A 14,554-nucleotide genomic window follows, 5' to 3' on the forward strand; every position below is an offset into this window, starting at 1 on the left:
GTCTTTATTTATATATATATATATATATATATATATATATATATATATATTTCAACCATATTTGATGTAAATATTGCTATATTTTTTATGTTATTATAGTTTTCTTAAAATACATATATTTCTTCAGTGTTTTCATTTTCGTTTTATTTTTATGTACAGTGGGGAGAACAAGTATTTGATACACTGCCAATTTTGCAGGTTTTCCCACTAACAAAGCATGTAGAGGTCTGTAATCATAGGTACACTTTAACTGTGAGAGACGGAATCTAAAATAAAAATCCAGAAAATCACATTGTATGATTTTTAAATAATTAATTTGCATTTTATTGCATGACATAAGTATTTGATCACCTACCAACCAGTAAGAATTCCGGCTCTCACAGACCTGTTTTCCACTCATGACTTGTATTAACTGCACCTGTTTGAACTTGTTACCTGTATAAAAGAGACCTGTCCACACACTCAATCTAACAGACTCCAACCTCTCCACAATGGCCAACACCAGAGAGCTGTGTAAGGACATCAGGGATAAAATTGTAGACCTGCTCAAGGCTGGGCTGGGCTACAGGACAATAGGCAAGCAGCTTGGTGAGAAGGCAACAACTGTTGGCGCAGTTATTAGAAAATGGAAGAAGTTCAAGATGACGGTCAATCTCCCTCAGTCTGGGGCTCCATGCAAGATCTCACCTCGTGGGGCATCAATGATCATGAGGAAGGTGAGGGATCAGCCCAGAACTACACGGCAGGACCTGGTCAATGACCTGAAGAGAGCTGGGACCACAGTCTCAAAGAAAACCATGAGTAACACACTACGCCGTCATGGATTAAAATCCTGCAGCGCACGCAGGGTCCCCCTGCTCAAGCCAGCGCATGTCCTGGCCCGTCTGAAGTTTGCCAATGACTATCTGGATGATCCAGAGGAGGAATGGGAGAAGGTCATGTGGTCTGATGAGACAAAAATATAGCTTTTTGGTGTAAACTCCACTCGCCGTGTTTGGAGGAAGAACAAGGATGAGTACAACCCCAAGAACACCATCCCAACCGTGAAGCATGGAGGTGGAAACATCATTCTTTGGGGATGCTTTTCTGCAAAGGCGACAGGACGACGGCAGCGTATTGAGGGGAGGATGGATGGGGCCATGTATCGCGAGATCTTGGCCAACCTTCCCTCAGTAAGAGCATTGAAGATGGGTCGTGGCTGGGTCTTCCAGCATGACAACGACCCGAAACACACAACCAGGGCAACTAAGGAGTGGCTCCGTAAGAAGCATCTCAAGGTCCTGGAGTGGCCTTGCCAGTCTCCAGACCTGAACCCATAGAAAATCTTTGGAGGGAGCTGAAAGTCCGTATTGCCCAGTGACAGCCCCGAAACCAGAAGGGTCTGGAGAAGATCTGTATGAAGGAGTGGGCCAAAATCCCTGCTGCAGTGTGTGCAAACCTGGTCAAGAACTACAGGAAACGTCTGATCTCTGTTATTGCAAACAAAGGTTTCTGTACCAAATATTAAGTTCTGTTTTTCTGATGTATCAAATACTTATGTCATGCAATAAAATGCAAATTAACTATTTAAAAATCATACAATGTGATTTTCTGGATTTTTGTTTTAGATTCCGTCTCTCACAGTTAAAGTGTACCTATGATAAAAATTACAGACCTCTACATGCTTTGTTAGTTGGAAAACCTGCAAAATCGGCAGTGTATCAAATACTTGTTCTCCCCACTGTGTGTTTATGTTTGCACCAAAAATACCAAGACAAATTCTTCGCACTGTATGTGTTACCCTACTTTGCAATAAAAAAAATTATGATTCTGATTCTGAATCTGATTGAGAAACATTTGTGAGCAATATTTTCGAGAGAAAGGCCTTTTGAGTTCATAGAAAAGGTCTTAGATCTTTGATTTCAGCTCATGGAAAATGGGAGCAAAAACAAGTGTTGCATTTATATTTTTGTTCAATGTGTATTTTATACACTAAGTGTGTGTGTCCTGCAGGCATGCGTCCCCTGCACTACGCCGCGTGGCAGGGGAAAGCTGACTCTGTCCTGTTGTTGCTGAGAGCCGGAGCTTCAATCAACTCCCCCTCCCATGATGGACAGATGCCGTTACACCTCTCTGCTCAGTATGGACACTATGAAGTGGTGAGTATGCACATACAATACACACACACACACACACACACACACACACGTGGGCACCCCAGGTTCCCAGTCCTCCCCATGAAATCTACCCCCTTTGTGTCCAAGCCTGGATTGTCCACCAACAATAGCAATGACACCTTTAAAGCCATGCTGCAGGTTATCCAGGTTCATCTTTTGCTCCTGGAATTAATTAATGAGCACACTCATATCATGAACCTGTCATAATCCACATAGAGACTTGGCCTCTTCAGTGCAACACCATCAAGCACAATAGACCAGGGGTGGCCAACCAGTCAGAGACGAATGGCCAATTATTTGACTGTTTTACTGCAGAGAGCCACATCATACACACACACCTGGATGTACAGTATGTCCCCCCACTTCTCTCTTGCCCTCTCTTTTGCTCTCACCCATTCTGTGTGCTCCAGTGGCATAGCTATCTTTTCAAGTTTGGGTGGGATGGACTTCACATCCTCTAGGGGGTCCGGGGGCAGGCTCCCCCGGGCAGATTTTTAAAAACATTTAAAGTGAATTGCATGCATCTCGTGCAATTTGAGAGCAACATTAAGAGGCTACATCTAATAGAACTGTTTGGTCTTGTTAAGGGGAGGGGGCACAACTCTCAACACTAATATGAGAAATAAAAAATACATTTTTTTCTTTTCAATTTCAAAATGTTCATTTTGGTTGGCTCTAGACATTTTGGGTGGGCTGAAGTTCACCTAAAATAGGCCTAGCTACGCCACTGGTGTTCTCCCTCATTCTCTCCCTCTGTGCCCCTCTCTATCTCTCACACATAGGAAATGAAAATCTAAAAATGTACAATAATTGACACAGACACACACACACTCACCACTCGCCAAACTCAAACTCAAAGACACACCCTCCAATAGACACACACTCCGTCACACAGACAGACACACATACCTCTGCTCAGCCAGATTTCTTGTAACACACACCATGATCTTGACAGAAATCAGTATTAAGACCAGCGGCCAGTTATTGTCAGCAATTAATATTGTGTGCACTGTCTCACACACACTCTCACTTAATAATGTGAAAACTACTTTTATATTACTGCATGTTGCTTCTTTGAACTAAGTTGGCATTCATTGTTGGTTGGTTCAAATACTGCTTCATGACAGTTATTATATACAAATAAATGAAGTGTATTTAAATTAATTATCAACTTTTACCCTGTGACTGACAGAAGCTCTGCTGACAGAATTGCACTTTCTCTCTTATTTATTTCGTTACCGCGATTCAGCAACTCGGGAGTCCTGTGTCGGTGGCCAGCTTTCCCTGAGCAGGCCCTCTCACACACATCTACAGCTGCAAAGTGTTACCGTTTTGATTTGACAACTTTATATTGAGTTATTACGGTTTTATCTGAGTTTTATTTTCACCGTTCAGAAGCAGATCTCTCTCTTCACTGTCACATCGCGAGAGCAGTAAAGCCCGCCTCCGGTACTGCAGGATCTGCATTCTGAATGGCTAAAGCACTTCTGTGTTGAAAACTCTGTGTAATGATTGGCCTGGAACTTGTGTGTTGTTAACCCTTTGTGAACTTGATACATATGTGCAAAAAAACACCACACAATTAAAATTCGATATGAACTGAGGAGCCGCACCCTGCCACCCCTGCAATAGACCATACTAAACAGAGTGTTCTGACACACACTGAATGCACTAACGTCACTCTCTCCTCCTGTCAGTCTGAGATGCTGCTGCAGCACCAGTCCAACCCCTGCCTGCTGAACAAGGCCAAGAAGTCTCCGCTGGATCTGGCCTGCGAGTTTGGGAGACTGAAGGTGTGTGTGTGTGTGTGTGTGTGTGTGTGTGTGTGTGTGTGTGTGTGTGTGTGTGTGTGTGTGTGTGTGTGTGTGTGTGTGTGTGTGTGTGTGTGTGTGTGTGTGTGTGTGTGTGTGTGTGTGTGTGTGTGTGTGTGTGTGTGTGTGTGTGTGTGTGTGTGTGTGTGTGTGTGTGTGTGTGTGTGTGTGTGTGCGTGCATTAACTGTTTCAGGAGGAAACACTCATGGGGAGAGGTTGCACATTGAGAGGACGTGCTCTCTCCTCAGATAAAGGAGCGTGCAGATTTATCTTTTAGACTTCTGGACATTCACATCCTCATGTCAGAGAAACAGTGTCAGTCTGCAGCCTGGGTCTCATCCCTTTTTCCCCATTTCCTGTTGCTCTACACCTGTAGTGAGTAAAGGGAAAAGCCTGCATTGGTTTCCAAGTATTGAAAAACTATGAAACAACAAATGAAAATATATATTTACCTTACATCACTCTGTTTGCTGAGCTCATATCACGCTATACTGCATCACTTGTACCATGTTAACATCACTGAACCTACCTGAGGAATGTGAGGACAGATACAGGCAGCAGCTGAGCTTTTGTTGTTCAGAAGGGGCTGGTATTATAGCCAGTCTGAAAGGAAATGAGATGGGAGGAGAGAGATGTACCTCACCTCACCACTGAAACCAAAAAAACTAAAAGCTTTATCTGAACAACAAAAACCCATAAAAGCATGGTCACCTCTCTGAGGAAACACAGCAGAGTGTGTTCTTTAGACAGCTTCTGACTAGTGGATAATCCGCTTTAGCTACACTCTATAGCCACCAGATATATTCCATACCTTTACCACAGCACCTCAGCTACCATGGCTTTGCGTATTTATTAAAATATGACTAAAGCTGTAGTTCTTGCCCTATTTCTGCCTCTCCTCTGTCCTCACTGCTCACGGTTCATCTTCACCTTGGTATCTTTGATTTCTGCTCAGGTGGCTCAGTTGCTGTTGAGCAGTAACATGGTTGCAGCGCTGTTAGAAGGGGGGGCAGGGCAGGAGAGTCTGGACTCTCCCAACACCACCCCCCTCCACCTAGCAGCCAGGAATGGACACAAAGACATCATCAGGTGAGCTCACAGCCAAGAGATGTCTGTTTCTCCATCCTGCCACAAATGCTTGTTAACTTTTTTTGTAATCACTGTTTCTAGGGTTAGAGCCTCTAATTATTAATCAAATTTCACTACAAGTACTCCCACTGAAGCTATTCTGTCACTGCTGCCACTATCAACACTTCTAGGGCAGTCAGTGCTAATATTATCAGTGCTACAGCCACTACTGCTAATGCTTAAAGCACCACTACTAGTACTGCTGCTGTATCTATATTTTATATTGGTGCAACTAAAATAACTACTATAACCACTCTAGTTCTACTACTACAACAATTTGTATTTCTACGTCTACGTCTCCTACCACCTTGACTCTCAGAGATGATCAGATTTCCTGTGCAGTCCCCTCTCTGTCCTCCTCTCCCAGGCTGCCGTACGGCAGAGTTAAATAAACATGGAGGAGAAAAAGCAACCCTTCTACACAAACAGAAATGTAAAAAATTAGCCAACTAGTTTTCTCAGCAGAGTGTGGCTGTAATATCCCACCAAGGGATTAACGTCTCTTCAGCACATACTTCTACAGGTGACTTGAGGCTGCAGAGCTGTACCTAACATTCAGTCATTCTTTGTTGTTAATTTAGTACAAAACAAGAACAAGGTCTCTGTTTTTAATCATTTATCGTATAATGTATCATTGAATACATGTGTTGTACTTCATGTGCATCACTGCAGTTTATGTAAATCTCTGCTGATGCATACCTGCAAACTAGTCACCTTTCGGCGAAATTCGCCGTTTTCAACTCAAAATATGTCATTAACGTGAATCGTGTAGATCCGAAGAGTTTTTTTTTTAGGAGGGGGGGGGGGCTGACCGACCAACCAACCAACCATAGACTGTATAACGGACTGTATAATGAGCAAGAAACAAGTTTGCTATCTTCACAATAAATAAAATCTTTGTTCAAATGACTCGCGTTCCACGACCACCGACCAATCATAAGCAAGATAAACCACAGCGCGTTTTTTTACCCATCGGTCCCTCTTGGAGTGGAGTGCTCAGTCGTCAGCGAGTGGTTCTTCTGGACAATTTTTGGGATACGTTACAGATACAAGTTTTGAGGTAGGTCTAGTTGCAGCTAATCTGGCAAAAACATTGTATGCTGTATCATTTTAACGTTGCTGAAGTCAAATTATTTTAGCCAAATAAAGTGTATTAACATGCTTCAGCTTATCAGCTTGTTAGGTTGCTAGCTAACCTCAGTGAATTGTGTTAAAGTTAGCCTAGCTAGACCAGTTCTACGTCACCTCCTTCAATGCGAAAAGAATACGTTTGTGAAGGCTGATCTCCACAGCATCCGTCCTGTTATCTGATATTACTGGTGGCTATGTCATTGTGGTCAGATATGAGAGGGATGAAAACGAACACGTAATGAACAAATACACATCCGTGTGTGGTTTAGTGAGTAGCTAGTAGTGGTGCAACGGATCATCATTGATCCGTTCGGATCAATTATTTCGGTTTCGCATTCATCAACTTTTTAGTAGCTACGAACAGTTTGGAGTTACGAACAAAATCTACAAACGCTGGCGACCGTGTGTAGAGTTTGTGTACAAAGCGAGAGTACAGGTCGTTTTGGTCAAAGCTATGAAGAGAATATATTTGAGGAAGCTCATACATATGATGGGTCACCTGCTGCCACCAGATGCTGACAGACCAAGAAATTCTGCGTTTCAATGTTGACCAGGCGCTTCCCAGTTTTCAGCATGGAGAGGATGTTGTCAAGTGGTGGGCCGTCGTCTTCAATACAGGGAAGTACCCTGCACTGTGTCAGGCAGTCAAGGCTGCCCTCTCAATTTTCCATGGTACCCTGGTTGAGTCTTCCTTCAGTGTCATGGGGACCATCATTGATCAACGTCAATGAAGATCTCCACCCTCAGTGCTGTGCAGACTGTTAAATACACTTTGCAGACCAGGAACCAGACTGGGGTGGAAATGTTCAGAAGGGATGATGTGAAGTTTGGGGAGGTAGATAGGAGGTTGTGTTTTAACATTAGTGCAGCTGGAACGAGGGACAAAGCCCAACGACAGGAAAATCAGCTTGTAATCAGAGAAAGGAGGGTTGAGTTTGGCTGCCAGCCATCTACCAGTGCTGCTAGTAATAGGGCAGAGGTGGTGGAGAACGATAGTGTGGCCCGAAAGAGGCACATTGCCAAGCAGCGAAAACGGGCCCTTGAAAGGCTTGTCCAGGCCAAAAGGATGAAAAAATGAAAATAATATTACGTTGATATGTTGCCAAATTTGGCCAATGGGATTTACTGTTTACCTGTCCTGAATGCTTTTCCCATTCAAAATGTTTTTAACTGACCAGTTTACGGGTCAATAAATGTGCCATTGTTACCATAAGAAAAGGTTGTCTTTTCCCTTTATTTTCTTATGGGAGTACACCAGAATGCTTAATTTACATGTTAAAATAGCTAAATTTGGCTGGGGGGGGGGTTGCCCCCAGACCCCCCTACAACAGTTTAGTTTGTCACCTTTTTCAGCCCTTCTGAGTTTGCAGGTATGTGATGGGCAGGACAGAGATCAGCTCTGAGACTGCTCAGTGCTTCAGAACACGTGCCGTGGTGGAAAGAAGACGGGCTGGCTTCTCTGAGTTCACTTAAGGCTTTATGTCCCTTTTTCCTACCTGACTACAATAATTTAAAAATACTTTTAGTGTTGGAGCCATTTTTTGTTTTGATTACCAATTTAAATGTTCTATATAATAATTTAGGTTTTTATATGTTATTTTGATTTATGAATTTGCAGTAAATTAAATATTCCGAGAATAGTTTGGATTTAGTGTGATCAATCAGATGATCAGCTAGGATACCAGGACGGGTGGGACTGGGCCTCTGGCTTTAATTGTATGGAAGATGTGAATAAATCAGCCAAAGGAAGGCAAAGAAATCAGTGCCTACAGAGTTTTATTTTGGACGGTTTTAGCGGTGCCCTGTTAACACATTTTAAAATATTCTACAAAGAATGAGCCATGACATTTAGGATGGCAGGACGCATTCCTCATAGGGTCGCACTTTCTTTTTTGTCATTCTTTCTGTATTATATTTCTTTTTAGAAAATAAGTTATACCATTTATTTTACTTCTTTGGTAAAAATTTGCCTAAATATTTGTAATATTTCAAAAAAAGGAGTAGTTAAAATAAAGTTGTTTTTAAAATGGACATCGATTTTTATTTTAAAAAGTGAAATATTCACGAGAATAGTGCAAACATTTTGTATTATGAGTTTGACAGTAACTTTTCTAGATAAACTAGTAATGATGAACTGGTAATATTTTTTAATAGTTAAAGACATAAGAACTATGAATTATTCCTAAAATATAATCTTGTTGTATCATAACTTTATTCTCTAAAGTTTAGTTTTGTGGCTCCATTACTCTGTCATACAGTCTTATTCAATGGAAGGGTAACTGTCTGTGATGATAATTTAGTTTTATATTTTGCCCAACCCTAACTTGTTTGACAGTTTGTAGTTTACAGTGATATTGACGTTGTAGAAAATTGCAGCAGGAAAAAAGAGAGTTATTGCAGTTTAGCATCCAGCCGACATAACATTGATTTAACATGATACCTATTCATGAAGATACAAACTCAGAAAAGCAAAAAACCTGCAGGGACATTCACTTCAAATAAGCCAAACAATAGAAAGTACTGGTGCATTAGTTTCAAATGAGCCTTTTAGTACACACTGGTGACCAGCATGTGTTGCAGCTCATATCCCACAGCAGTGCTTCAGACTCACTGCTCACACAGTGCCAAGGAGCTGCACTCTCACACCAACAGAGACATTTCTGATAGCTTGTGTGTAGGCGGATGAGTGGGGGGTTCATGTCTTAATGAGTTGTTGCAGATGTGTGTAACAGCTGAACAGTAAAATGTGAACGCTGCCTGTGGCCTGACATTAGTGTTTGTCTCCGCAGGTTGCTGCTCAGAGCAGGGATTGACATCAACAGAGCCACCAAAGCCGGGACGTCTCTGCACGAATCCGCACTCTACGGCAAGACAGAGGTAGTACGGCTGCTGCTGGATGTAAGCACACAACTCAAATATCATTCCAGCTCATATTTGATTGTGTAGAGATATTTTTGTATTGAATGTGTAGATAGACAGTTTCCAAAAGGAATGCTGCTTCACACACAACAGATCATTACAAGGGTATTCATGAATCAGTGGTGTAAGTACTGTACTTTACTTGACTATTGTCAGGATTGGGGAAAGGACCCAAGTGCAGAGCCAATAGAGGAGGCAGGGGTTCAAAGATATAACAAAAGGCAAGCTTTTATTTAAAACAAATGCTGATAACAAAATGCAGAAAAAGTACAACAAGGGAAAGTATCAAAATAAAATGCAGACAAACCGGTGGAAAAGGGAAACAAGAAACAGGCGGGTGGATGGCCCGGGAGTAAGGCAGAGGCCGTGAGGCCCCAGAGACAGGGGCGTAGGTCACGGCAAGGGAACACTGGGGGCTGGAGACAGGGGCAAAGACTTGGCCAAAGTCAAGGAAAAAGATGGGGCCAAAGACAGAGCTGGAGGCCACGGCGGGGGATCTCAGGAGGACGGGCAGGAGTGTGACAGAAGCCGCGGCAGGGACCCTCTGGGGGCCGGGCAGGAGGGCGACGAGACGGGCTGGAGGACGGCGAGACGCCTCTGGAGGACCGGCTGGAGGACGGGCCTTAGGGCGGTGGAACCCGCGTTGGGACCTCTCTGGAGGACGGGCAGAAGGCCGGTGTAGGCAGCGGTAGGATCCCACTGGAGGACGGGTAGGAGGCTGGCATAGGCAGCGGTAGGACCCCTCTGGAGGGCGGCCTGGAGGTCTGCGGGACCGCTCCGGAGGACCTGGAGCAGGAGGTGGCAGGGCCACCGAGGAGACAGGAGCACCAGTCAGCGGAAGCACCAGTCAGTGGGACCCCTTAACGGGACATGAGCTGTTGTCGGCGGGACCCCAGTTGGTACTGTCGTCTGCGGGACTCCCGAAGAGGCAGGAGATAGCTTTGGCGGGAACCCGGGTGGTACTGGCATCGGCGGGAAGCCGGGTGGTACTGGCGTTGGCGGGACCCCCGGCGGAACTGGAACAGCTGTTGATGGGACCCCCATCGGAACAGCTAACGGCGGGACCCCCAACAGAGCAGGAGCAGATGTTGGCCGGACCCCAATCGGAACAGGTGACGGCAGGACCCCAACAGAACAGAAGCAGGTGTTGGCGGGACCCCCATCGGAACAGGTGACGGCGGGACCCCCAACGAAGCAGGTGCAGGTGTTGGCGGGACCCCCATCGGAACAGGTGACGGCGGGACCCCCAACGGAGCAGGAGCAGGTGTTGATGGGACCCCCATCAGAACGGGTGACGGCGGGACCCCCAAGGGCAGCCGGAAGCGTGGCTGCAGGAGCACGGGCTGGTCGCCTGGCCTTGCCTCCCTTAGTGGACTGTCGCAGGCTCTGCAGACCTCCAAACGCCCGGCGGGAGCCAACACAAGGGTCCACATAAGGTTCCATGTTGGGAGCTGTTTCAGGCAGGGAGCTAGCATGCCTGGGGCTAGCAGGCCGGGAAACAGGTCTTGCCTCACAGCTACCCAAAAATTCCTCTACCCACTCTGGTAATAAGTCCCTTAGCCACGGCCTCGATTGTATCTCCATGCGTGCCACAGCCATGATGGCCCGCCTCTCCTCTGTACTGGAGGCGTACCGACAGTCATTTTTCAGTCGAGTTAAATTATATGTTACCTCATAGAGGCTGTCTGCTGGGTCCATCTTTTGGTCGCGTCGTACTGTCAGGATTGGGAAAAGAACCCAAGCGCAGAGCCAATAGAGGAGGCAGGAGTTCAAAGGTATAACAAAAGGCGAGCTTTTATTTAAAACAAAAGTATAAAACAAAATGCAGAAAAAGTACAACAAGGGAAAGTATCTAAATAAAACGCAGACATACTGGTCGAAAAGGGAGGGCTGACAAGGTAGATCCAAAAGGGTTCAGGGAACAGGCAAATGACGATGACGCGACAAAGAACACGAAGGAAAGACCTGACTAAATACAGAGCAGGGTAATCACAAGACAAGAAACAGCTGGGAAGGGGGAGGTGAAACACAGGGGCAACAGGTGAGCACGATCAGACAATCAGACAGGAGGGAAACTAAAGACAGGAAGTGACAAAACAACACACATTTTAAAATAAAACGGTAAACTAAAAATACAGAAACTGAGATCCTGACAAGTATTCCCATTTTTGGTTACTTTGTACTTCTACACCACAGGAAAAAGTTTAATTTTACTCCAATACATGTATTTAATACCTTTAGTTACTTTACAGATCTGGATTAATGATGGTAAATATAATCAATCCTTAAATCAGACCTTACTCCACCTGGAGTAAATTCACAAGTGTGAAGATCCTTGTTATGTGTTTGTAGTTTCTTGTTTTATTTTGAAATGTTTTCCCTCCGTTGTGTCTGGTGTAGTTTTATTTCCTGTTTTTGGTTTTCCTTATGTCTGATCATTGTTGTCACCTGTTGCCCTCTTATTCTGCCTCCCCTCCCCAGCTGTAGCTTGTGTTGTGATCATTGTCTTTGTATTTAGTCCTGCTTTCCCTTGTGTTCTTAGTCAGTGCGTTGTCGTCCTTCACGTACCCAGTGAAGTATTTTTCATGTCCCGGATTTCCCAACTTTGTATTTTTGGTAACGGCTTTTTATAGTAAAAGTACACTTTTTGTTGAAATTGGTATTCCACCTCCTTGTGCTGCACTTCGGTCCTAATTTCCCCCCTCCCTGACAAGGTTTCAAGGTTTTATTGGTCATATGCACAGCATATACAACGTATATGTTGGCAATGAAAATCTTATATCCCATGCTCCTCCAACAACTCAACATACATGGTGCAAATAAGATAAATAAAATAGTGCAAAAAGAGAGAAGAATATTTACAATAACAACAATAAAGATTTGAGGATGTGAAATATATACATATGTGGAATACATTGAGAGTATTTAAATACTTTACTCTGTTGAATGAGGAGGTATGGACAGATGCATATATTACGTATAACAGATGTATATGGCAGATATGTATAATATATAGATGTGTGTACTATAAACAGATGTGAGTAGACATTCACAGAGCTCAGGAGTTCAGCATTCTTATAGCCTGTGGTATAAAACTGTCTCTGAGTCTGGTGGTCTTGGTCCGGATGCTGCGGTACCGTCTGCCAGACGGCAGCAGACAGAACAGATTGTTGCTGGGGTGATGGGGGTCCTTTAATATCCTACCGGCCTTCTTCCTACACTGCTGGGTGTAGAGGTCCTCCATGGATGGCAGCTCCGTCCTGGTGATGTGCTGAGCAGTTTTCACCACCCTCTGTAGAGTCTTACGGTTGAGGGCGGTGCAACTGCCATACCAGGCGGTGATGCAGCCAGTCAGGATACTCTCGATGGTGCACCTATAGAAGTTGCAGAGTATCCTGGAGTCCGTATTGAACTTCCGCATCCTGCGGAGGAAGAAGAGCCGCTGTCGAGCTGTCTTGGATATGACCCTGGTGTGATGTGTCCATGTCAGGTCCTCACTGATGTTTACCCCGAGGAACCTGAAGCTGCTGACTCTCTCCACAGGAGTCCCGTCGATGGTGATGGGTGTGTGTGCCTCTCTCTGCCTCTTCCTGTAGTCCACAATCAGCTCCTTTGTTTTGCTGACGTTGAAATGAAGGTTGTAGTCCTGGCACCAAGATGTCAGGGCTCTGACCTCCTCTCTGTACGCCTTCTCGTCGCCGTCTGTGATCAGGCCGATGACGGTCGTGTCGTCAGCAAACTTGATGATGGTGTTGGAGCTGTGTGTGGCCACGCAGTCGTGCGTGAACAGGGAGTAGAGGAGAGGGCAGAGCACACAACCCTGAGGGGCTCCGGTGTTGAGGGTCAAGTAGGAGGATGTGATGTTCCCCATCCGCACTGCCTGGGATCTGCCCGTTAGGAAGCTCATGATCCAGTCACAGAGGGCGCTGTTGAGCCCGAGGTCCCTGAGCTTAATGATGAGCTTGGAGTGCACAATGGTGTTGAATGCTGAACTGTAGTCAATGAACAGCATTCTCACATAAGTGTTCCTCTGGTCCAGGTGGGAGAGGGCAGTGTGGAGGGTGAGGGAGATGGCATCATCCGTGGACCTGTTTGCTCTGTAGGCAAACTGCAGCGGGTCCAGTGAGTCAGGGAGGGAGGAGGTGATAAAAGGTTTGACTAACCGCTCAAAGCACTTCATGATGATGGAGGTGAGTGCAACTGGGCGGTAGTCATTGAGGCAGATGGGTTTTGTCTTTTTGGGGACAGGGACAATGATGGACTCTTTAAAACATGTGGGGACTACAGACTGGAGCAGTGACCTATTGAAAATGTCTGTGAACACATCTGCCAGCTGAACTGCACACACCTTGAGAGCACGGCCAGGGATGCCATCAGGTCCAGAAGCCCTGTGTGCCAGAGTCAGACTGCTCCGACCAACGCTGCACTGTCCTCGTCACAGGTCGGTCCCTCTTCAGTCTCTGCCGGTAAACCAGGAGCAGAAGAAGAGATATGTGGTCTGACTTGCCGAAGGGGGGGCGGGGGAGGGCTTTATATCCATGCCGGAAAGGAGTGTAAACATGGTCCAGTGTATTTCCACCGCGCGTGGGGCAGCTGACGTGCTGATAGTATTTCGGCAGGACTTTCTTCACGTTGGCTCTGTTAAAATCCCCGGCCACAATAAATGCGGCCTCTGGCCGAGAAGTCTCTGTCCTGTCGATAATCCCATACAGCTCCTCCAGCGCTGTGTTGTTGTCAGCGTGCGGCGGAACATACACTGTTGTTAGAACAACCGATGTGAACTCCCTCGGCAGATAAAAAGGCCGGCATCCGATCATGATGTGCTCTAGGCTGGGAGAACAGTCAGAAGAAATGATTTCCACATCTGAGCACCACTTGTTGTTAATCATGAAGCACACACCTCGCTCTTCCCTGAGTTTATTGTCCGGTCCTGGCGATGAATGGAGAATCCGTGTGCAGCAATGGCGGCGTTCGGTATCGTGGGGTCGAGCCAAGTTTCCGTGAAAACCAAAACATTACAGGTCTTAATGTCCCATTGAAATGCCATCCTGCTACGGAGTTCGTCCAGCTTATTATCCATGGATTGGACATTTGCCAGAAGTAAACTCAGTAGAGGAGGCCTGTTTTCACGTTTCCTCAGCCTGACCAGGACCCCGGCCCGGGAACCTCGTGGTCTCTTCCTCCTGCGCTCCACAGGTAGAGCTCCAGCAGGTAAACACAGAGACTCTCCATTGTTTGCAGGTTGTGGTGGATTATTGCTGTCCACCAGCGACCTGATGTGTAGAAGTTGTTCTCTATCATATTGGATGATAGGGCTCGCTTGGGCGGTTTGCATGTTGCAAAAAAAAGTTCAAAACAACCAACAAAGTCAAACAATAAAAACACTAAGATGTGGAGTTGGTGAGGAG

At 45.5% G+C, this 14,554-nt stretch overlaps 1 protein-coding gene across 2 annotated transcripts in view; it reads left to right on the forward strand.

The window, feature by feature from the left end:
- Window positions 1–14,554, forward strand: part of LOC134870905 (caskin-2-like) — a 109,407-nt gene that overhangs the window by 72,713 nt on the left and 22,140 nt on the right. For both annotated transcript variants that reach the window (XM_063893422.1, XM_063893421.1), the window contains 4 exons: window positions 1,993–2,138; window positions 3,854–3,949; window positions 4,924–5,057; window positions 9,017–9,125. In XM_063893422.1, the coding sequence (XP_063749492.1) occupies window positions 1,993–2,138; window positions 3,854–3,949; window positions 4,924–5,057; window positions 9,017–9,125 (485 nt within the window). The remainder of the gene's footprint in view (window positions 1–1,992; window positions 2,139–3,853; window positions 3,950–4,923; window positions 5,058–9,016; window positions 9,126–14,554) is intronic.

This window comes from Eleginops maclovinus, chromosome 10 (assembly GCF_036324505.1).
Source record: "Eleginops maclovinus isolate JMC-PN-2008 ecotype Puerto Natales chromosome 10, JC_Emac_rtc_rv5, whole genome shotgun sequence".
NCBI classification, from domain to species: Eukaryota; Metazoa; Chordata; class Actinopteri; order Perciformes; family Eleginopidae; genus Eleginops; species Eleginops maclovinus.